A 26135-nucleotide genomic window follows, 5' to 3' on the forward strand; every position below is an offset into this window, starting at 1 on the left:
GCTGGGGCATGGGACACGGGTCTCTTACTTGTCATAGGTCATATAATCCACCACGCTGGCCTTTAGTGCGGGATCATTCATATATGTAAGTATCTGCATCAATCATCATATAATTTAATTTACATAATAATAGTATTTATTTCTTGTTGAGAAATTTAATAGCAGGTTAGAGTGGTTTTACAATGAGAATGTTATCCATTATGACATGTTCATGTGATTATGAGCGATAAAATAATCATTTTTTATAATAAAAACGTGTAGTAAAATAATTATTGTGAAGCATGGTCGTTATCTTTAAATTATAACTGTCTCCGGTTTTAAACTTGTATTGAAAATTTTTCCAAGTAAGCTTTGATATTTTATCTTATATCAAAAGACAAGTGATTAGCGAACTGACTCATAATATTTAAATGTAGAGACTTGGTAGAGACTAGAGTTTTTTTGACGTCTACGGAAACTAATGCATTTTAGATGCAAGTTTTTTACACAGAAATTATAGGTAGGTATGTAGGTACACTCATTTTAGACCTATCAATACTCATTATTTAAACTTAACGGTCCCCTTGGTACAGTGATTAATGCGTGAGCGTAAAAACAAGTGCCATAAGTGCGATTCCCGGTGGTGATGTTCAACAAAAAATGCCTCGCTTTGGCATGGCGGGGCAAAGAAGGTGATCACTTAAACTTACAAAATATGTACAGTGAAACTGATACTTAAACATAGTGCATCTCCCGATACCCCACGAGGGGACATGAGACATATTTTGCTAGGAAGTTGCGATAAAGCAAAACTCAGACCATCAAATCCTGTACTACCGGCTACACGATAAATTATCCATAGTGGTCAATGCTTCAGCTATGGACAATCAATTAATATGTGCTACCAGTTGTTCACAAATCGTGACGTGTTTATCAACTATCGTCTATCAGTATCAGCATGGACTAATAGAATTAGATTCTATTAGTCCATGGTATCAGTGAAATTGATGACGACACGCGAAGAAAGCAGTAAGCACCTCTCAGTCCGCGTTCAACCACCGAGCGGTGCGCACGTCATGGACAATTGACACAATGTCGTTTCGTAGACTCCTCACCGCGATGCGATCCGCCCGGGACGCCATACACCGCGGCGCCCCGATGGCAGATGGAGTCCTAAAGTCCTTATTGAGTGTTGTGGTGATCTGTTGCATTGCTGTGTCCTCCCCGCAGGCGGCGTCTGCGAAGCCCTTCACCTTCAGCTTACCGGCGAGCTGGTCTCTTGCAGGTAGTTAATCATCATTATACAATAAACGGATTTTAAACAGGTTAAAAAACAGGTGTATCGGATTTTTTACCGCTGTCACGGATGATTTGGTAAATAGATACGATGAAATGCAATTTAATTCGTTGCGTGTTGATTAAATTAATTATAATTAAATGGTAAAAAATAATCTGAAACAAATTACATAATGAGAGAACAAATAAATTCAGGTTTCAGTGCAACTGTCGCAGTGTTACATAAAATATAACTTTTGGCATTGGAAGTTAAAAGTTGGCTCCGACTTCGGCAATAGCTTTTGAAAGCTTGTAGAGTTTTCACTTTCAATGAAAGCCATTTTAATTTTTTAAATCAATTTTTTTATGCAATTTTTAATTTTCATTTATTTGCAATTCCATTTAAACAAACTGTTATCTTAATAAAAATCGGAAATAATTCTTTATTGAACTAAAATTGAATCGCACTTCCTATAAAATAATCGCAGTTAATTTGTTTAAATTAATAAGTATGTACTCAATTATGTTTAAAGACCTACATTTTGTATCTATAGTTTTAGTTCTAACATTTTATCCGAGCAAACCAAGGATTGATCCCTAGTATTTATATATAAAATATTTTTTTTTGTGAGACTCTACTTTTGTCTCTATATTACATAAGTATTATCTCTAAGTTATTCTTATATTTTTCAATCAAGCCAGTAAATATTTAATTTAGTACGACTCTACAATAACAATAACTCTCTTCAGTATTTATATTTCTACGACTCTACATGACAAAATGATAAAAATGAACAATAAAAAGTATTGAATTTTTATCTATGAACCAAAATTAATTATGATTTATAAATTTATTGGTTTTATACATGATGATGAATGAATTATTTTTCGTATTTTTACCTACCTATGTATTTTATTTTCGTAAGCAAAGCTCTAGATATCAATTCAATATTCCTCTTCTAAAATATTGGTAGTTTCTATATTGACGACCGGAAGATATTACTTTTGATTTTGGATAGAGAACGATTATAGTTTCCGCCGGGCGCGGGCGTAGAAAGATGATAAACGAGTTTAAAATCTGGGAAAATTTCTAAAGCCTATCAATATTTTTTAATGCCTCTAATTAACATACATTTACAACAAGTAACATATTTAAAATACGATTTAATTTCAAAATTCTTTTACCCAATATATGAACATACAGACGCAGGCATATTAACGTGACCGAAGACAGACAAAGTTACTTTTGCAATAATTTGACATTTAAGTTGTATTCACATTCAAGTTACTAAGGAAAAAGAAACAAGTCATCAATATAGGTAAACCATATAAAAGTTTATAAGTACAGTACTTGTAAACTTATGACGCGAATTTGTAGAACTTCTTTCACTTATTTTTACTTCAAAGTATGCACTATGCAAACAGCGTCCCGGTTTATAAGACCAAGTGATTATTTATTTCTTAGATTACAAAATAAAAGATTTATTTTTGACGTGACAACGCCTTATAATTCGATAGAGCCGGCCTTAGGAGCCGGCTGCACGCACGAAAAAACATGACTCATGCGGCGTTACCTCGCTCTGAGGCGTTCCATGTAAGGCTTGAAGTGCAAGCGAGAGCGCGGAACGAGCGACAAAGAAGCACAATCGGACGTTGTCACGTTCAACTATCGTCAGTAAACCGACTTTACAGACAACCAATTTTTTATAACTTTGGGGCAAGCTGTAGAGCAAATATGATGATCGCTTACCATCTGGCGAAAGCTCACTTGCTGTGACATAAAAATCAACACTTGAAACGACACCAAACCTTCCAATTCGCAGGTCTCGTCGGCAGCGTCGGCGCGAGATCCGACAATGCAATCAGCAAGGACCCCGGAGTGAAGCCGTACTCCGGGAGACGGGTCGCCAACGACACCCTGAGGATGATATACTTCCATGACCAGACTGTCGCGGTGGTGGAACTGGGGGAGGATAAATTGCTGCTGAACTGCGAGCTCATTGAGACTTAGTGAGTACAATATTGGTGCAGCATTTTTTGGGAATGATAGGTAGTTGTATACTTCGATCTTTTAAATGTTTATGTGTGTGTGTGTGTCCTCAATCCGCATAGCTCTTAAATGTTATAAAAACTAAACGTAAAACTATCCTTTATGACAAAAAATAAAAAGTACTTGCTGAAAACAGGAGTTCAATTAGAGTTGAATAGCTGGAGGGGCAGGATTTTCCATCAAATATGCGTCAGATCAGTAAAATAAAAAAAACCCACAAACCAACAAAAAATACGTCATATTTTATACCTATTACATCGTTAGCGTCGAGGATTAAAATATTCCATAACTGCTATGATCCCAAGCTTGAAAATTAACGACATATTATGCAATCAGGCTCGAATATAATCTCCAATCATGGAGCATGTGATGTGAAAGTATACCGCATCATGTTACATAACACCCGAAAACCAGCTTCATGTGTGATGTCATTTGAGAGAAATGAGGTGGGGTCATCCTCATAGCTAGGTCACATCTTACTATTAATATAAAGTTGAGTTTGTTTGTTTGAATGAGCTTAACTAAGGAACCGGTTTAAATCGAAACATCGGACAACGTATTTGGATAATCGATATGAGGAAGGCTATGTCATATAAAGATAACAAGTCAATAACTGCGTTAAAAACAACCGACTTCAAACTTGCACTTGCAACATTTACAAATACAGACAAAAATGCTCATAAAATAAAAACTACTGGGCCTATCCGAATAAAATTTTTATGGGACCAATTCGACACCATCCCGCATCGAATAAAAAACGAATCACGTAAATCGGTTCAGAAACCACGGAGTAATCGGTGTACATACATAAAAAAAAAAAAAAAAAAACATACCGGCCGAATTGATAACCTCCTCCTTTTTTTTGAAGTCGGTCAAAAAGAGTAGCCGGTAGAGCATCGATGGAAAAAATAAAAAATGTATAAAAAATTTGGCAATAACAGGCAAATATTATTTTTGAGAGCAGAGTTCCGTGGGTTAGGAAATACCTATTTTGTAAATCATCTGTAATTTTGACATGACTAAAAAAAAATATATACCGTCCGAATTGAAAACCTCCGCCTTTTTTTTTGAAGTCGGTTAAAAATAACATGATTGTTGCGAGAAGTTAGCAGAATAATTAAGAAAACATTACATTATATTTAACACGTTCCCGCATTGCGGAAGCGCTATTTGTGGCCCGAAAACAGCATCTTATAAATCTTAGGCTTTGCTGAGGCTTTATCGACCGATACAAAATATATTTTTCTTGGCAACTGAGATCATAAATAAGCCTTCACTACAATAGAATATACCTAAAATTTAGAGACAAATGGTTTTGTAGAAGCGAATTTGAGACATCAATCAATTTTTTTGCCTATTTTGAAAGTCGCGAATTTCAGTATCCCTATGTATGCTTAAATATATTAAACTACGCAATGAATTTTGATGTTTTTTTTTTTAAATAGATAAAGTGATTCAAGATGAAGACTAGATAGTATATAATTCATTAGGTTTTAGACAAAGCGGGCGAAGCCGCGGGCGGAAAGCTAGTAAACAATATAACGTTAAAATGTTCTTGCCAGCAAAAGATAATTAGGATACTCGTGTAAGTATAATAAATAACAATAAATTCAAAGTTGGATTTTCTCACCATAGATGAAAAGGGGAAATAGGGTAAGTCTACAATAGGTACTCAAGACAAGCTTAATCTAGGCAAGCATTTTATAATAGAGTTAAAATCATGGTAGAGTATACTTTACATTTTGTTATCTAATGTATGCCAAAATCATTAATTAATCAACCAATTGCAAATTAATTTGTCTAATTACCGTAGCTTATTGGTCTGATTGTGCATAATTGAAATTCTTAATTAGGCTTATTAAAACAGCTTAAAAATTATTGAGATTTTTTTGTTTAAGAATATATAAAAAGTTAACATCATTTTCTCTTTAATTTTATTTGAAAAATATAAGTCGAAAACATAGGGCCATCATGAATAAAAATTGAAAACATATATGGCCCTATGATAGCCATTAAAATGTGATAAACTAAACAAAGGGAATAATTTTTACGGTATCCGTCTTTGCAGTGATACATAAATGATTACTTTTTAATCTGTATGAATCTACAGAATAATTTAACCATCGTTGTTGTCGTTCATCGCTTACTCTTATTTCTATACGATTCCGTCTCCTATAAAGATCTTCAAACGATTTATAATAGTTTTAGATATTTTATTCTATGTTGGTATTTCCTACTTCCTACATTCATATTTGCTTGAGCACGTAAGGTGGTTTCCCCAACCAACAAAAAATATGAATCTTTGAAATAAAATGAGGAAGTTCAACTTCTAAGAATTGATCCAAAACATTTAATATAAAAATTATTGATTTTTCTGCTCTACCTAATATAATATTATAATTTAAAATTGTTTTAAGCCATCTACTAAACGATGTCCTTCTTTGTTGTGACAAGTCGGCTAATAACAGCTATTCTATGTTCGTTTGTAATGGAAAAACTATGATGTTCAAACTCAAACTAATATGAGTTTTTATTAGATAAATGTTTCAACTTTCAGTTTGATTTTACAAAAGCTAGCTGATAGCTAGTCCTAGTTATATATTTTTTATTATTTTACTAGCTGCGCTCGCGGTTTCCCCGCGTGGGTCCGCTCCTGTTGGTCTTAGCGTGATGATATATATAGCTTATAGCCTTTCTCGATAAATGGACTATCTAACAGCGAAAGAATTTTTCAAATCGGACCAGTTGTTCCTGAGATTAGCGCGTTCAAACAGACAAACTCTTCAGCTTTATAATATTAGTATAGATAAGTCAGTCAGACTCGAGTCATATGGCAAAGTGAGTGGTCTACTAAACCAAGGACAGGTTGAATAATTTAGAGCTTCGTTTACTAACTTCGTGTTAACTGTACGTGCTTCGTTAATAAATAAATAGATAACGATTAATGTAGATTATAAATGACGCATTAAAGATGTCACGAAGTTGATAGTAGAACGATTAAATTTACAGTAAAATGTATAAAAGGATGTTTACAAACAATGAAAAAATTGTAATGTATTGTATTAGCCTGTTGTGTCCCAATGCTGGGCAAAGGCTTCCCCAAGGCACTTCCATGAATCTTTTGCTATTGAAGACCAGTCTTTAGTAAATTGGTTGAATTGGACCAATTTACTAAAGACTGCAGGTCTTCAATAGCAAAAGATTCCGCCATATTTTCTTCGGCCTGCCGCATCGCCTTCTAGCTGTGATGGGCTCAACAATGTCGTAATTTTGGCCCACAGTTCGTCCGGCATGCGACAAATAAAAAATTTAATATATTTTTTCTGTTAAACGTATTACGTAGGTAAATAAATTTATTATTGCAAATTCCGTTAATGCGATAAAAATAATGTCTTTACAGAGGTGACAGGTCAGATAATAGATCGTAATAAGTATTATGGATCATATTAGTTAATAGTTATACAATATTGAAACTAATAATTAGGTACCTAACTACCTACCTCTTGCATTTTATTGACTTGAACATAGTTACTAGTGCTATGCTATGTGCTATTCTGTGCTTGAACCGGATAAAAACTTCTGAAGCACCATAATAACATTTATATACTTTATTTTTTCAAGTGGGGATTTCTTGCCTAAGATCTTAGGCATCATTTACAGATAAATTATAATAAAATTATTTTTTTATGCATCTATGCGATTGCTACATAAACTGCAACTTGCCAACCTAGGAGTTGAAGAAATACGCTAATTATATTGTAATGTTACAAATCAGAATTTTTTGGTGGAGTTAGTTAATTATGATCAAAGCCAAATCTTTGTAATTTGTAATAAAATATCTTTCACCAACGCGAATGTTTATATTGTGGAATTAGCAGTACATTAATTAGGAAGTATTTAATATAATTGTAATAAGATAATTATACTACACTATCTGCGTAATTTAATAGCATACCTAATAGCGCAAATGAATCTAAAATTACATAATTATTATCAATATCAACTACCGTTTTCATAAACAATCAAATAATGAGAAAATTACCACCATTACACACATGTTTAGATGCAAAAAAATATTCTTAGCTGATTGTTTCCATTGTCCACAAATGTTAAACATAACGTCATATCAAGTGCACGCAATTTATTGTTATTAGCCAAATGAATTTGCTAAACAACGTCGCGTGCACAAACAGCATATATCATAGATGTTATGAATATATTATTTTTAGAAAAAACATCTGTAGTCACTTTGCTATATAAGATTAGACAAAGGACCTAGAACAGACCCCTGGTGGTACCATCAATTTTCTTAGAATTTTTACTATTAGGGTGAAGTTAAACGTAAACCAAAGAGGTTGTAGACTGAAGCAGTGTCTTTTTAGGGTTCCGTAGCCAAAATGGCAAAAACGGAACCCTTATAGTTTCGTCATGTCCGTCTGTCCGTCTGTCCGTCTGTCCGTCTGTCACAGCCGATTTACTCGGAAACTATAAGTACTACAGTGATGAAATTTGATGGGAATATGTGTTGTATGAACCGCTACAAAAATATGACACTAAATAGTAAAAAAAAGAATTGGGGGTGGGGCCCCCCATACATGTAACTGAGGGATGAAATTTTTTTTTTCGATGTACATACCCGTGTGGGGTATCAATGGAAAGGTCTTTTAAAATGATATAAAGTTTTCTAAAAAACATTTTTCTTAAAGTGAACGGTTTTTGAGATATCAGCTCTCAAAGTCGTAAAAAGTATGTCCCCCCCCCTCTATTTTTATAACTACGGGGTATAAAATTCTAAAAAAAATAGAGGTGATGCATGCTAATTAACTCTTTCAACGATTTTTGGTTTGATCAAAGTATCTCTTATAGTTTTTGAGATAGGTTGATTTAACTGTAATTTATTATATTTGCTGCTACGGAACCCTTTGTGCGCGAGCCCGACTCGCACTTGGCCGGTTTTATTAAATTAAAATATTGATATTATTTGTACGATAAAAAGTTCTGGCTCGTTATTGCCATTAGATACAAGGGTAAACGTTAGACCGATTACCTAATGTTCGTTATGAAGCTATGAGTCACATGCGCATTGATAAAGGACTGTAGATTTATGGCACAGACACAGGAAGGCCAGGGGTAAGGTTATAGAGCGTTTAGAGGGAGTCAACAAGTTTTGTAAATTATTAATTGACTTGATTAGGGGGAAACGTGGTCCAAATTTATACTGATAATGATTATTGATATTGTTTTGGCAACTTTGTTATCGATAAAGGATAAGGATGTTAGGCTTCTTCAATCTCGATAATTGGAATCATAATTTAGACAACAAGAAAGCTTTTAAGTAAGTAGTTCTTTAGGTAGCTTCGATCGCATAAGTCACAGATAAAAGTTGACGAGTGCTTTGTGTTGCATTCGAAACTGTAATCTATCTTTGCCCTTAATTTTATCGAAATTCATTCAACCGTTGTGAATAAGAATCATTCGTCCATCAATTTTCTCCAAATTTCACTTTTATAACATGAGTAGAATAGTAAATTACATCAGTTTCGTTTTGACCACGCCACAGTCACAGAATATAAATGGTACAATGACCATAGTTGCTTAAAATCTTTACTGCTCATAAGGGACAATACTTCTAGAAGCTTCCATCCATTCAGCTCACATAATATTTGCGGTCACAAATCGCACTACAATACGCGAAGCAGTTCCCCTTTCCCCTCGACCATTTGACTCATCCCGAATCTCGAGATATATCAAGCTCATTGATGGTTTTTGACAGTAAATGGTATGTGTTGTTCGGTGAATTGGAAGTGCTAAATTTAGACCAGTGTAAGTTTTAGGATCTACTCACTACTTTCTTATGGGATAGAATTGGGTGAATAATTAATTCATCTCATGGTGGGTTATAAATTTTTAATAAAGAAAAGAATAGCTCTGATTTTTTCGGAAATATTTTTAAAACATCAAAAACGGTGCTCTCATTAATTAAAATATTACTTTTTCCCGATAAGACGACTAGGTATAGGTATTTTAAAGATGGCTATCGCGTTCTGATATTTGGATTTAGATTTCCACGGCTACGAATTACGATTATGTGCAGTAATTCCCTAACCTTTGACCTACGAAGTATCATATATCTTCATATAAAAGTTCATCCATTCAATTCAGTTAGTAACGTAAACGTGACTATCACATTTGATATCGATACAAATTGGCCTCGTGTTCTAACAATACATTCACAGTCCAGCATCCCATTAGTAGCATTCGATAATCCAAGTTATGCACATAATCTTGAAATCCAGTTACGATTCGCATTGTGATCGACCGCCATTCACGTACAATAAGTTACTTGGCTTCGCAGAAGTACATAATGGCTGACCTGATACTTTAATGGATCGCGAATCACGTTCTCGGTGTCGCACGTTTTGTCCTGGGCTTAGGGTTCCATTTTAAAGACTGAGGAACGTCTGGTTAACATATGACCATTATAATTGAGAAATTTCTGGACTCTTGAATTTAAAGATTGAGAAACGTCTTGTTACAGGGATAAACAAATGAGCATTATAATGGAAAATTCTCTGAGCAGAGGATTTTAAAGAAATTCGTGTGAAGATAGTGTCTTTTGACCAGTACATATATGAATTGCGTAGTTATACTAAAAATTGATCGATGAAACAAATGCATCACTTTTATGCACCACTAGGAGACACGTTACGATCGTTACCAGACATATGATACATGAGTGAATTTCCTGATTAGCCATTCTATTCTTTCCTAATCCCACACTATACAAAGTAAGTGTGGTACTTATAATTAAAAATATGGAAAATAAAGGATCATTTAACCTATACATATTAAAGATTATGGTAAACGTAACACAATTTCGTTCATAATCAATCAGCTATTTTGATTTATTTGAGCATATTCTGCAAATATAGGTACCTATTTATAACCGACCTTTCCACAAGAAAATATAGATTCACAATTCGTAGCGCATTTGAATTGAATATTTCAGTATTTGCCATCGGTGTTTATATTTGCTCTATTAAATCGATTTTTACTTTAGAACTTTCTAGGGGTTAGCATGACCGTCATGCTGTGTAAATAACACATGTTAGATTAATTGAATGGCCACTTTCTATTGGTCTACCTTGAACATGAATAACTTAATAGTTCCTGCTACGTTTAGCGAGTAATAAGACAATAGCCTTTCTCCCTTGAAAAGTCAATGGTAACTTCGTAATTAAGTTTAACCTTTCTCATAGGAGTAGGTGGCAATGTAAGACTAGCTATGACCCGCGATTCTATTGTGGCAAAACTATAGGTGCTGTGGTTTTGTCGTGAAAGCATCACAGACATATATGGACAGAATTTCTTACTTGAATAAAATATAAAAAAATGTATCTGCGATGACCACCTTTTGATATTCCCAACCTATTTAACAACGAATCCATGTGTTTTTCTATAAATTCCTCTGGATACGCTTTCTTAGCCGGTGGTATCTAAATGCTATGAGTTTTCTATAATATGTAAGTATTCCAATTTATAAGAAAGGGCATCTGGTAAGTTGTGTCTTCCTCAACACTTTTTATTTCTAGTCGTATAGAGACGTGTCGTAACTGTCGTCTTGGTGCAGCAATTAGCACCGAATCTGACCCCTTGCGACCGTAATGGCAGCAATCAACCCAGTTTCAGGGACTAGAGGGTGCATCACATTTACACTGACCTATATTCCTTTCATGTATTTTTAGTTTTCTGTTATAAAAATAGAATTCGTATGCATGGAGTTCTTTAGTCTCATTAAAAGCGAATTACTTGGTGTGAATAGTGAGAAGGAAAATCAACTTTAGCTCCTTGTGTTTAAAGGTGATATTGTAGAAATGCAGATTGGAAAATACTATTACCTTTTTTAAATAATGGAAAACATTTGACTACAAGCGGGATATGCAGTCGTGTTTTTCACTTTAAAGTATCAATGTCATAGCTACAAAGCTTTGTACATTCTATAGAAATGCGTACTAAAATGAGAATTAATAATATGTACTACTTATTTTCTCATCTAGCTATGTCAGTACGGATTTGGTGGACTTATTAGAACGGAATCTAATTCAAATTTTGATATTTTCTCAAATCAGTCCCTTTAATTGGAAAAAAATCCAAAAAATATCAATTTTTCGAGCCATATTCCGAGTGATATCCTCAAAATGTTTCGGGAAGTGTCCATAAAGGTCTAGACTTGACACAGCGCTAGGAGTGTGGGGAGAGGCAAGGGAGGGGCGATCAATGATTCAATCATTGAACAATTGCCGCATCGGAATCTGCGCAAGAGTCGCGTTATACGTGAGGTGTGGAATAACTAATATTTGCATCGATTTTTGATGCTTTTTTAATTTTTTTTACAGGAACTTTGCGTGAATTAGTTCTTGTTCGTATATAGTGTTGCTTCTTAGTACGAACGAGCGGTTTTATCAAAGAAATCTTTGTTAATTCATTTTGTAATTTTGGATATTTTGTCTTTTCATCATTCATCATTCATTTCTATCAGTACTAGAATTGTTACTGTGGCTATAATAAGGCTATTAATTAATTTTAAGGGGGGCCATCTAGTAGACAAATCGCAAGAATTTTGCATTTACATAGTCTTTTATAGAAAACAACTTACTGAAAGTACTTTTTGTGCCTTTTGTGTGCTAATATTGCTTGCATTTAAATTTAATATATCCGGACGTTTTGTAACAAAAAAAAATGCATATTTCTATGGAACGTAAAAAGGATGCCAGCATACAAATACATCCGTGTTGATTAATAATAATAGGTCTATCTGTATGTATAATTATTGTGGTACAGTAGTCAGTAATTGAATATTGATGTAAAATTTACGTAACCATTTTTGTTACTTGAATTTAATTTCCCAGACTCGGATGTTCTATTCCTTGGCAACGAGCTATTACAGACAATTTATAAAAATAGCGAACAAAATAAAATTAATAAAAAGTATATCTAATTTTCAGGAAGTTCCAAACATAAAGAGGTAGACGAAGTAACGAAAATTACAGCTATAATTTTGCGACAAAAAGAAGCATTATAACGGATCACATATTTTATAATTCCATCTATATGTACATATTAATTCAAAAATGAAAAAAGAAGCTCTCTTCTTTCGAAAAAGAAGCTCAAATTAATTTGTTTTTCATTATCCTAATCTTACTTTTAGAATCTCAATTGACACAAACCTTTTTACTACTAGTCTAACTTTTAGAACTTTCAATAGACGTCAAGAGCACTTTTAGAATTTCAAACACACATCAAAACTCCCAGCGAACGTTAACCTCATTAACTTTCAATTTCATTCCCATTTGCATGCCCTATTGCATGAACCGTCCACGTCCTCGGGCGACATCCATTGCGTCAAGCAACACGTGATGTACATACAGACGACCATACATAATATGAACTGTCAAGTGTGATGAAGATGCTTGTTTTTGCGAATTTTTAACGATGTTCAGCTAGAGAGGTAGGAAGATTTTTCTGGGATGTTTTGATGGTTGAAAACTTTTGACGTTTTTTCTCGTTAAAACATAATACCTATGAGGAAAAAATATGTATAGTTCATTTAACAAAATGTGCGGGTTGATAAATACAAAAATGTTTTTATTACTAACTAGGTGCGTCCCGCGGTATAAGTTATAAGTTATACCGTATAACCCGCGTAAATGAGGTATTACTTTCAATCCTAAGGTTCCTGTAGGAATATTGGACTAAAAAATAGCTTTTGTTACACCTTATAACATCAATGAAAGTCCCGTCAAAATCGGTCCATCCAGCTGGTATGTACCGCGTAAACATCCATATTTAAATACATTTCGAAGAGCGGTTGTTTTAATATTACAAACAGACACTCCTACTTTGTTATTGGTATAGACTATAGATGAAAACAGAAAAATGGTAGATTTCAAACAATCTTTTCCCTGCCTCACTTCTCCATAAAAACCCTCATCAAAAAAAATCAAAATTTTATGTTCTACAGCTTTTAAGATCTCTTTTATAAGCTTGCTTCGCAAAATAGATGGTGAGATTAGCTAATTTTCGCAAGAACAAGTGATCGGACGAGGTTGTCAAACTAAATCTAGCTCAAGGATGGATACTGTGCCTATTGACCTGTAATTATTAAGTTTTAACCGATTGCGCAAGGAGGGTTATGTGTGTTTCGACTGTGTAATGTATGGCTCGTACGCTTTATAAATAAGCTAGCTTTCCGCGGCTTCGCCCGCTTTGTCTAAAACCTAATAAATTATATACTAAAACCTTCCTCTTGAATCACTCTATCTATTACAAAAAACCGCATCAAAATCCGTTGCGTAGTTTTAAAGATTTAAGCATACATGGGGACGTATGGACATAGGCACAGAAAAAGCGACTTTGTTTTATACTATGTAGTGATGAAGCACAGATTACTAAATAGTTACTGCGTAAATAAAAGGTTAGATGGATTTTAGCGTAAGAACGAAAAATTCCCTTTAATTGTAAGGTAACTCGGTATATCAAAATTATCAAAACATTAATAAAAATTAAGTTTTGCTACCTACGTATAGAAACAGTTATAATAAAAATTATATTTCTAAACACTGCTAAGTTTCATCGATATCAGTTTTGGCGCGAAATCTAACATGACAGAAAAATGTCGTAATTTTATATTAGATTAGAAAACTAAACGCACACATGTGACAATATCAGTGCCGCGACTTTCTAATAGTCCAAGAGCGTGCTGATAAAATGCTTTACTAATCTGTACCAATATAATAAATGTGAAAGTCTGTCTGACGTCTGTCTGTCTGTTAAGCTGTTCCGCTGCTTTTTAAGCATTTTTTTATTATGTAATCTGATCCAGTTTTTTAAGCTTATTCTTTTCACTTAACAACTCCCTAGCCTAGATATTAATTTGTTAATTAGATAATTATTTATGTGTATTGCCATTGAAGAATGTTGGTTTCATCCTATCCTATCCTGTCCTACAATCTTACTTTAATATTATAAATGCGAATGCGATGGATGTGTATGTGTATTGTTTGGTACCCTTTCACGCGAATAATACTGAACCGATTAAAATGAAATTTAGCACACATATAGAGGGTAACTTGGATTAACACATAGGATAAGTTTTATCACGGAAATCCCACGGGAACGGGAACTATGCGGGTTTTTCCTTAAAACGTGAAACGGCGGGCGGAAAGCTAGTTTAGAATAAAAAGTAAAACAAATTTATTGCTAGGCATTGCCCACTTTATAATTTATCTCAGATATATGCAGAAAATCCTATAAAATATCGGTCAAACCGTTTCTTACGAGTTTTGTTTACAAACATTGGTACAAGAATTTTATAATTCAATTACAAATGCAATAAAAAACGCATGCTAATGTTTTGAGTTTCGTATATTTTCACTTTCTCGTGTCACACAAAATGCCAACAAGAATACAAATGTTCTGTTATATTACCAAGTCAAAGTACATATTATCTAGTAGTAAACAAGTAAACGAGTAACAATGTGCAATAAATATGGTAAATAATCGTAAACAATTACAGAGATGCTGAGGCGTTGTAAGGATTTTAAATGTATACGTGTTAAAACGCATGCTGTGTGCATAATTGAAGAGAAGCACGCTACCTGTATTATTTACATATTAGATTTAGCTAAGATCAATGCAAATCCAAATTATATATTTTGGTTTTATTTACATCGGACCAAAACAATTTCTGATAAAACCATTTAAACTTCACAACTTCGTATAAAGGTAATATTTATAGTAGAATTGCACTATATTTTATTTACAGTATCCATATCAGTTTATTAAATATTTAATTTAAATACTAGATTTCCGCCCACGGCTTCGCCCGCGTTTGCAAAGGAAAACCCGCATAGTTCGCGTTCCCGTGGGATTTCCGGGATAAAAACTATCCTATGTGTTAATCCAAGTTGCCCTCTATATGTGTGCTAAATTTCATTGTAATCGGTTCAGTAGTTTTTACGTGAAAGAGTAACAAACATCCATACATCCATACTTACAAACTCTCGCCTTTATAATAGTATTAAGATTTAATTTAAATATTATCCTATAAAACATACCTTATCAAAAACATAATAAAACACACTAAATATGATTCGAATAAAGAGATATATTATGTAGGTACATCTATTTTTTTTAATTAATCCATATTCCAGACAAAGAAAACATAAAAAGCTATAAATAATAAATGCATGTGCGATGTATATAAATCAATAATATCGATGAGAATGGCTTTGTTTTATTCGTAGTGACCCACTGAACTACAATGCACGCGTGGCAGAACTAGTATAGTATTTATTATCTATGGCAGTTAGCACCCGACTACGCGGCTTACTTTTTTTTATTCTGTGGTTTTCTTTTTATATAGTATGGGAGCCCGCTGTAGTTTTAATCATTTATCTTAACTATATGAAAATTATTGTAATGTAAATTTTGAAAATAAGAAAAAAGTTGTTGGCTTTGAACCGATGCCTAAGCCCGTACAATTTAATATTTAATTTTATAATTGATGTTCCACATATTGATTTATGAGATACAAAAAATGCCGTTCAACGTAATAAAACATAACATTACTTCCATGACATAGCTATTTCTCTTTCTCCATTTCGTAATATAACTTTTTTCTCGTTTATAACGAAATGTTGCCAAACATCACGATTTACTTTTACTTTCAATTGTCATCATTATCAACTTGTCGATTTTAACAACGTTAACTTAGTCTACTCTTACCCTTATTTTCACATCATGAATTTATCTAATCATCTTCTTCATACATTACTGTATGTTACGCATCATCACATAGTATAAAACAAAGTCGCTTTCTCTGTCCTTATCGTGATATATACCTATCAACGGATTTTGATGCGGTTTTTTTAGATTGATAGTGTGATTCTCGAGGAAGGTTTTAGCACAGATAATATAATACATACTACGTTTTAGTATATCATTTATTGGGTTAATACAAAGCGGATGAAGCCGCGGGCGGGTCACTAGTTATTGTATGTATGCATAATATTCAAAAAAATTTGTTTCACAGGGTCTAACTATGCACAATTTTCACTGAGCCTCAAAATTACGAAATATGCAAATAAAAACGTTTACACGATTGCTAAATAAAAACATTAGTTTAACAATATCTATGAAACACGCATAATATTAGCATATTGCATGTATTATATAAAGCAGTGCTCAGTTCTTGCCTAATTGAGATGTTTTTTCTCAGCTAGGTATGTTCGTAAGAACAAAGAAATAGTTATTGAATTATGTATGGGGAAATATTTGTTGTATTACTAACTAGCTTTCCGCCCGCGGCTTCGCCCGGTCTGTCTAAAACATAATAAATTATGTAGGTACTAAAACCGTCATCTTGAATCACTCTATCTATTAAAAAAACCGCATCAAAATCCGTTGCTTAGTTTTAAAGATTTAAGCATACATAGGAACAGAGAAAGCGACTTTGTTTTATACTATGTAGTGATTATTAATTACGTTTACAAGTGCTGTTGAATAGGTTACCTATTCCGAAATCTACTTATCATTTTATGGAAAGGAAAAATAGTTTCATAGATACAATTTTATTAGAGGAGTGTTAAAACTCCATAATAAATAATTTAATATTTTTGGAAAAAGTACTTTCAATTTTCTCCAATGTAATTGATAATTATAACGCTATATACAACTACGTATTAAATAATAATTTAGGCTTACAAAAACTACACGAAACAAAAAAAAACAATTGCAGATGATTAATTATAATTATAAAAGTCTCCCCTTGACTACGCTCAATGTAAAGTGTTCGAAACGTTTGCTTAAATAAAGTGAAATAAATCGCGTTTAAAATCCGTTAAAAGTCTCTAATTCTAAAAGAAAGAGTCATTCTAGATTTAAAGGGCTATCAATCCCCGGAACTAACTCTCAAGTCGCATTCCAACAATGTAGCGTTAGTGCTTCTATTGTGCCTAGCTTCCATTACATTCAGACCTCGTTAAATGGACACTAGGTTTATTGAATTGTCCTCACTGACCCGGGATATAGGCACGGAGGTTAGAAATTATAATTTTTTACAATGTTAACCTATTCTATTTCCTTTTAATATTATATATACGCAAAAGTTTGTAAGAATGTGTAAAAAGTTAAAAAACAGCTGAGTTGTCGGGAGAAGGAAGGAATTTGCGAAGTAAATAAAAAAATAAAAAAAACTTACCTACATAAGAAGAAATCTTCTTCTTGTTGACCCGATGGAGGCCGTAACGAACTAACGACTAACGACTATTTTAACACGTTCGCGGACAGTATGTCTTACAGGGGGCAGCTACTGAGACACTACTTTTTTTCATACATTGCCCAGGGGCGTAGTGTTACAACACATGGTTAAAAAACCATATGATATGACAGAACGGATATAGGCGTAAATGTCGTAAGTACTCAGCGTCAGATTCATAGTCACTATCATCAGCAAATGGGTCTTGACTCGATTCAGGGGTAGACGCTGCATCAAACAGGTCTTGAAGACGTTTTTGTTCTTTTTCGAACGAGTCTCAAGACGCCATCTGCAAAAATATTCGTTACAAATTTAGTTCAACAAAATCGTGTTCACAACAAACAATAGCAACATAAATATGTTGTTTACATAAGCAACTAGACTTGAATTAGTACATCCAGTATGAGTAAAACAATTAAATTACGTTGGAAACAAAATACTCACTTTCTAAACAAAAATTCACATGCGGCACGCGGGATCACCGCAGCGGCGCAGTACTCGACTAACCGTATGCAAACATGACGCCCACGGGCGTAGTGTGCGCGGGGAGAGGGGTAAAAAAATATGAATGTATGCGTGGAAGTACCTTCCTTTGACGAATTTTTGTAAATAATGCAGTGACAGTACAAAAGTCGTAATTATACCTGTGATGACAGTACAACATGCCGTTCTTTATGATAGTATGAAAAATCGCTCGTCGTTTGGCGTACTGATTTTATGCAAGTAAAAACTGATACGTCGACAGACGTACTGTCGTATCACTTTTAGCTGTCTAGACGCCTGTGGTCGTTACTGTCCGCGAACGTGTTAACTTCACGCGTATGATAGTTCGAGCGAAGAACCACGTTTGTCGCTCTTGTACCTACTCGAAACTCGAAAGCTGGAACACCAAAAAGCGTTATTAAATAGAATTGTTTTCTTAACCTAGTAAGATTAGTATACTATTACCTATATTATTATTACATACTCAACTTTTATTAAAAATTTAATTTTAAAATCGGAATATTTGATTATTGTTATTATACAAATTATAATTTATAGCAATCGTCTAAAAAAATTACCTTTCTAGTTTCTATCCTAATACGGACGTAATAATTATAAAACTTTCTTGTTCAATCACGCAAAACGGATAATTTAGCTAAAATTTTCACCCAAAACTATCTAGTTTAAAAAGAAAATTACTATGTTGACAGCATGGACGTATAAAAAAAGACGGACGGTATATCGCCTAAACATTGAGTGAAGCTCAGAGGAATAATAGGTTTATTCCTCTGAGGAGTGAAGCCTAGTAATGGCGGCGAAACATCCATGTGTGTGTGTGCCATGTTGCCATGGCAACAGCTGTCCTGTTGACAATGGCGGCTGTATTTTTTTCTATAAATTTTGCCGTAATAATTTTGGCATTAAAACATAAAAGAAATAACTTGCTTCCCTGTGGAATGTAATCCCTCGTGTTTTGTTATTTAAAATTGTACTGTTGCGACGGCAAGACGGCATTTTAAATATTTTTTGTGAAACAGTGACGCAGTTAATCAGTCGGTAGTTCACGACGTAATGGCGGCCGACTAGCTTACTATGGTGAGAGTGTGTGCGTGTTTATTGTCTTTACACGATCGCTAGCTTACTATGGTGGCTTCACGTTGTTTGTTCGTAATACGGCGTCCGTCTTTTTTTATACGTCCATGGTTGACAGTATCATCAATTTAATACCAATACAGATAACTAATTTACCGTGACAGCCAACTGCATAACAGCCACACGCAAGGAAATACCGTCTTCCTTCCGATACCAGCGAAGGTGAAGGGAAAGTTTGTGCAATGTTATTAACCGAGCTATACTAAAGGTCAAGTTTATATATATAAGTAATCGCTTTTCGCGCTGGTGCACTTCGTTTTGCTCGATAGTCGTTCTCTATTCAAAAATTCTTTCCACACGTTCCTTTTTACGCGCCAAAAAGAATAAACCATCTTTTGGCGCGTAAATAAATCATAATTTTTTTATCTACTCTTTTTAATATTCTGTCTGCTATGGTGATGTGTAGCTTTGGTTTAGTTTCTAAATATATAGTTATTTATCTATATATAAATATGTAATTATAAACATTTTCTTTTCGACTCCATATCTTACTACAAGATAAAGACACCATTTCTCTCAGTAGCGTGAAAGATGAAAAGATTCGTATGAATTTGTAACATCTTTAACAAGGCCAGTGCCCGTTGCATAACCTGAGGTCAGTAGGACGTGGTCTAGTGCACATTTGGGTCACTTTGAGTTATCATAGTATTCTATCGTAAATCGTAATCTGTCGATTAAAAACATTAGTGCAACTGTGAGTGCAACCTTTGACATCGTATAGAAAAAAAAAATCGGTGTCCAGGGTTGACATTGGAAAAGTTTCGAATTTTGATTTTTTTTTCTAATGTGCCAGCCACGGTGCCATGCCAGCCAGCATTATTTTTTTTATATAATACGGGCAACATTACGACGAAAAAAATATAAAAAATTCACACATTCATGAATAAATTTAAAAAATAAATTATTGCCATATTTTTATTTTAAATTCCTTAGTTTCCGATACAATTTTATCCATTGTCAATATCGAAATTGTTCTCGTGTCTAATAATAATGGCCTTCAACTTGTAGCCTTGAGGCTGCTTTTATTTCTCGCATGCTTCAATGAAGTTATCCAATATTAATCAGTTCTTTAAAGAAACGAATCTTCAATGGCGGCGCTTATCATTCCCTCTCGCTCACACACGGCCGTACGGTATGCAAAAAAAAAAATGGAAAAATAAAATCACTAAAATGTATTTGATTTTCCCTATAATAGTTTTTATCATAAATTTACAATGACAATTATGCATTTGTGAAAGTAAATAATGTTTTATTGGAATTTGACAAAATATATTCTTTGGGAAAAGTTGTTCAGTTTTATGAGCATATTACAAGTATTATGGGGATTTTATTACATTCTGTATACGTAAATATGATAATTCATATAAATACACAAATACAATAACAAAAAAGTTTGCCAACAAACAATTTGAAATAATTAATAAAATAATTATCAATTTACGTTATTTTTATATTCTTTTTTGCTGATCCTACCATCTGTCAAAGTCAGCTTTGGCCGCCATTGAAGATTCGTTTCTTTATTGAACTGACTAATAAAAGTTTTTTTTTTACATTTAAATTTAATGTCGATTGCATTGCGAGAAGCAGGTAAATAAGATTATTTTAATTGATTAATAAGTTATTGAGATTTTTCCAATTAAATTATTAAAAAAAGAATCGTTTCAAATTTTAAGATATATAGCTACATAACAGATTATAATATAAAGAAAAAGTTTGTTGGCGGGAAAAATCAAGAATGGTCTTTCAGAAAAAAATCAATGACTCTTGAAAAAAAATGTTAGCTGTGTGCCAGTGTGCATTGATTTTTTGGTTGAATTAATGTCTAATAGTGATATGGTTAAGAAGTACATACATAAGCTAATAAACATGAAAAAATGTGTATAAGTACTGTGTGTGTAGTGTAGTCCAAACCTATCAATATTAATAATTGATAAATGCGATAGATTATTATGAATAATGAATCAGTTATATAGTTCCGGAATATTCCCAACTTTCTAAACCAGCAGGGGCAGCAGGTTAGCTATTATCAAAAAGAATGGTTATAAAATGTGATAATATTATTACAAGATTGTGTACATATATTATATTCATATTTATATTGTACTAGCGGTCCGCCCCGGCCTCGCCCGTGGTACATGTTTACGTTTTCTCTACATAAGAACCATCCTCGTACTTCAATGAATAAAATAAAAAAAGAATTATCGAAATCGGTTCAGCCGTTCTCGAGTTATGCGCTTACCAACACATTTTGCGATTCATTTTTATATATAAGACTAGCGGTCCGCCCCGGCTTCGCCCGTGGTACATATTTACGTTTTCTCTACATAAAAACCATCCTCGTACTTCAAGGAATATAATAAAAAAAGAATTATGGAAATCGGTTCAGCCGTTCTCGAGTTATGCGTTTACCAACACATTTTGCGATTCATTTTTATATAATATAAGAAGATTTGTTATATTTTGATCTCCACGGTATCTTAGAATATGAATTAAAGTGAATCTTTTTAGTGAAATTTTTGTCACTTATTATTAAAAGTACGAAATAACTACTTATTTTTAGTAATAACTCCGTTTGAAACATGACTATTTTATTGTAAACTAGCGGTCCGCCCCGGCTTTGCCCGTGGTACATATTTACGTTTTCTCTACATAAAAACAATCCTCGTACTTCAAGGAATATAATAAAAAAAGAATTATCGAAATCGGTTCAGCCGTTCTCGAGTTATGCGCTTACCAACACATTTTGCGATTCATTTTTATATATAAAGATTATTATTAGATTGTGAACACGAACATTATACTTATCTTCATTTCATCAGTAATAATAGTTATAATTTAATTGCTTACAAGTGTAACTTAATTACCAAGATTGTTTACGTTTTTGCACAATTTTAATCAAGATATGACTATATAGTGGAGAATTTTGCTAATTGATTTACGGTCGTAATTATATTAGTTTAAGCAGTATTTATTCAATTGGGGCATAAGTTATAAAAAAAGGAATAAATTCACATATTTTGTTTTAAACTTTAAAACGTAAAAACGTAAAAATATCTCACGAGAGAAATCGTTCGTGAGTCCCTGTGCCCAAAGTAAGGAAAAATGCAGTTTTCCATAGTTGATTATTATTGTTATCTAAAAAGACTTTAAAGTTCGATATAGGTTTTTGATATAGCGCAATATAATATGTAATAATAATATGATGATGATGAATAAACGATACATTATTATCTTCCAGTGACGAAGACGACACAGGCCGTCTGCTCCGACACCTCAGCAGGATCAACCGACCGCTCGGCATCACCTTCCCGCAGATGATCAAGCTGATGGGCCAGTGCCAGCAGGTCACGACACGACTGTACGATCAGGTAACGATACGACACGATGCGATGTATATGGGAGAGGGTAAATTGTGTAATTTTGAGCAACAATTACGACACGACCTTACGATTACGATACGATGTGTGGAAGTTTGTAATTGTGTTATTTTTGGAATGAAATTTAACGATGGGCCAGAGTCAAAAGATCACAACACGACTGTACGATCAGGTAACGATATTGTTGAACGACACGATACATTAGTGTGTTTTTAGCAACAATTACGATGCGATGTAAGCGGAAGTCTGTAATAATTAGGTATGTTTATTTTTTAAGCAGTAAAATAATAAAGTAGGCATAAAAATACCTACTCTGAAAATACATGGCAGATTTTTTATAAAATAAAACAATAAAATTTTAAAAACAAAATTGGGTCAATATAAAAGTAGTCAACAGTTGCCGTACGAAATCTTTTCACAAAGGAACAGTTCAATATTTCTTCATTGTCAGAGTGTTAACTCTAATGAGATGTTAACTTCTACTCATTATCGTTGATAATAATTGGAAATATCATTAGTATTGAAAAACTTTTCGCTCGGAACGTCGTTTTTGAATGAACTCACGTTAATTACATAATATCTACCTACCACTTTTCAAAATGTAGATAAACTTAACACGATTTGTACCATGTGAATTGTGAATGCGCGTTTTTTCGAAGGCTAGAACTATTAAAAAAAAACACCCGCCAAAACCGCCAGTCCAAATTTTCCACAGATTAAAAAATCTTGCAAAATCTAAAATCAAATTTGACGTTTCGTACATCCTTCTTGCTGTTGTCGCCTTGGTCACGCTGTAAGCCCAGCATTATGAATAATGATCGTAGTTTTGACATCCTCTCTTGCAACATACCTACATACATTGCTTGTTAATTACCGCGGCAAGTTATTAAGTTTCGTCAGAGTTATTAGTAATTCTGTGTAGCACATAAGTTAATGGTTATGCATAAGGTTATGCATGGTGATTTGAATAGAAAACGTTACTCATACTTTTTATTCGATAGTAGTTAGGTACAATCTTTACATACAATACCGTTGTTGACAGTGGACTTTAAAGGCAATTTTGATCATTTTTGAGGGTAAAATAAACGTATTAACAAAGAGGAAAACATAGCTAAAGAAGTCAATAAATAATATTTTTTTAAAAAATCAACGCAACTAAAATAAAAATAGACTAAAACATAAACTGACATAAATGCATAGAGCATTCTAGGATATAAAACTAAAATTTGTATGTTAAAGGTTAGGTACTTGTATATTATTCACTTTACAAAAGTTGAAACACACACACAGATTTCAGAAGAATAGTCTTTTTCAAGTAAATGAGTCAATTATGCGTTATTGCTTTACACAGAAAGCGTGAATGGGAGCATTATGCGGTCTCGGAATAATAACGCATTGTTATCTTAACTGAGTTTTCTAGTAAGCGATGGACTATACAATTTCGTATGCTGATGCTATGCTAATCGTTAAAAAGTATGCGGACAGATAAATTAACAACTCTGGTGCTCAAATTAATTAATTGCATTGCTTAATTGAAGTGCATGCTCAGAATTGTTTTTTTAATGTAATTAAAAAAATTGGTAGGTGGCACATAAAACTAGATAGTTCTCGAACTAACTTTTTAAAAGATATTTAATAAAATTTGGCTATTATGTACCTGCGTAAAAGTGGCAAATTTAATTTACCGCCTTTTATTTACAGTTTACCGCCTTTTATTTGTGTAGATGTTGTAGCCAGATTATAATTAATAGTATAGACTATAGAGTACTGCTCCATAGACAACCCTAAAAAAACTTTATCAATTAACTATACGTCTTTTTTTATTAAATTATGCTCGTATTTAATATAAATGTATTGTTATTCCAGCTGGAAGGCCTAGAAACAGGCGCGGAAAGTAACCGCGAGATCTGGCACGAGGAGCCCGACGCGGAGGCTCGGCTGCGGGCAGGGGGCGCGCACGCGGGGCTTTTTGGCGGCAGCCCTCTGTCTTTGTTGCAGGGAATCATACCTGGTAAAATTTATTATTTTTTTTGAAGTGAAACTTCTTTATCGGGGTTGGAAAAAAATTTAGTGTTACATTTTTTCGTTACGTGTGACATTTTTCCGTTACGCGCCATCTTTTTCTTATCCCTACCACGCGTGATTCGACGTATTTCTGTAAAGTTGCATATAGTAAATTATTTTTTGAAAAATAAGGTCATAAAGAAGTTTCACTTCTTACGTGTGTAGACACTAGTACACGCACACATTTTTTTTGTTAGTGGTACTTATATCCGGATATTTTTCTCATTGGAAATTCAACTGAACATCACAGATAATTTGTTTCTTGCTTTACTTATTTTTGTTTATTTGTCGCAGTATTTAAATTGGGTTTATTTTTGAAGTGACGATTTTGGTATATTTGAATCTTGCCAAAGAAGTTTCACTTCTGACACACGTCTTTTTATTGGCGTTTTTAGATGCGGTTAAAAATATTATATACTTAGTTATCAAAATTGTATTTAGATTATTTATTCCTTTCTTTAAGCTTTCTCGTGTATTCTATTTGTGAACATCATTTGCATATATTTACTGTATTTTCTTGTTGTTGTTTTCATTTATTCAATAATTATTTACATTTCAGGCACAAAATGGTGCGGCACGGGCGACATAGCGAGCGACTACCACGACCTGGGCGCGGACCGGGCGCTGGACCGCTGCTGCCGCACGCACGACCTGTGCCCGACCAAAGTGCGCGCTTTCTCCCGCCGCTACAACCTCACCAACAACTCGCTCTACAGCAAGTCGCACTGCAAATGCGACGACATGCTCTTCGACTGCCTCAAAACCACCAACACGTCCGCCTCGCACCTCATGGGACACATCTACTTCAATTTAGTCCAAGTGCCGTGTCTCGAAGACAGGCCCAACGGCCGACGCTTTCGGAACGCGAGACCCGGCTTCTAGCGACATCTAGCGAATTAGTTCGAATTGTACTAGCGCCATCTAGCGGTTCGTTTGCACAGATTCAATGTTACGCGGTAAATTGCATTTAATGTGATGGTCATCGTGAGTTGTAAATAATTTAGTACCTAAATATCGTTATGTATTATATTTTTTATTGTAACTAATTATTTAGATATTAAACCTGTGATATGTCTGTGCCTTGTAATGTTCTACGTAATTTAGAGATGGCGCTGTTAAAATATTAAATAATTTAGTCACTTTATTACATTTTAAGGTTTATTTATTTTGTTTATATTATGAAACATCGTTCGTCCGATATAAAATAAAATAACATTCCAAATACATTAATTGTATTAATTAGTATTACTAAGAAAAACGAGAGCAATAAATTTGAATAGTCTATATGAAAATAAATATTTATATTTAATATAATCCAATTGTTTTATTTACATCCCCTATTAAAATATTTAATTTCTATCTGTATGAATAAAATGTCTCTGAACACAAAAAAGATATATGAATATATTTTTATAAATTAATTTAAAAGGATATATTT

The 26135-nt window shown here is 33.6% G+C and overlaps 1 protein-coding gene across 1 annotated transcript; it reads left to right on the plus strand.

Annotated features, from left to right (window-relative positions):
* Positions 1-1003: 1003 nt before the first annotated feature.
* Positions 1004-26011, plus strand: LOC149903685 (uncharacterized). Its single transcript, XM_090108548.1, has 5 exons — positions 1004-1264; positions 3078-3264; positions 22495-22624; positions 24500-24644; positions 25257-26011. The coding sequence occupies exons 1-5, from the start codon at positions 1072-1074 to the stop codon at positions 25577-25579; spliced, it is 978 nt and encodes a 325-aa protein (XP_089964674.1). The 5' UTR covers positions 1004-1071; the 3' UTR covers positions 25580-26011.
* Positions 26012-26135: the final 124 nt, after the last annotated feature.

The sequence above is a fragment of the Colias eurytheme genome, chromosome 13 (assembly GCF_061535395.1).
Source record: "Colias eurytheme isolate Ceu_HAF_F1 chromosome 13, ilColEury1 Martin Lab GWU primary, whole genome shotgun sequence".
NCBI classification, from domain to species: domain Eukaryota; kingdom Metazoa; phylum Arthropoda; class Insecta; order Lepidoptera; family Pieridae; genus Colias; species Colias eurytheme.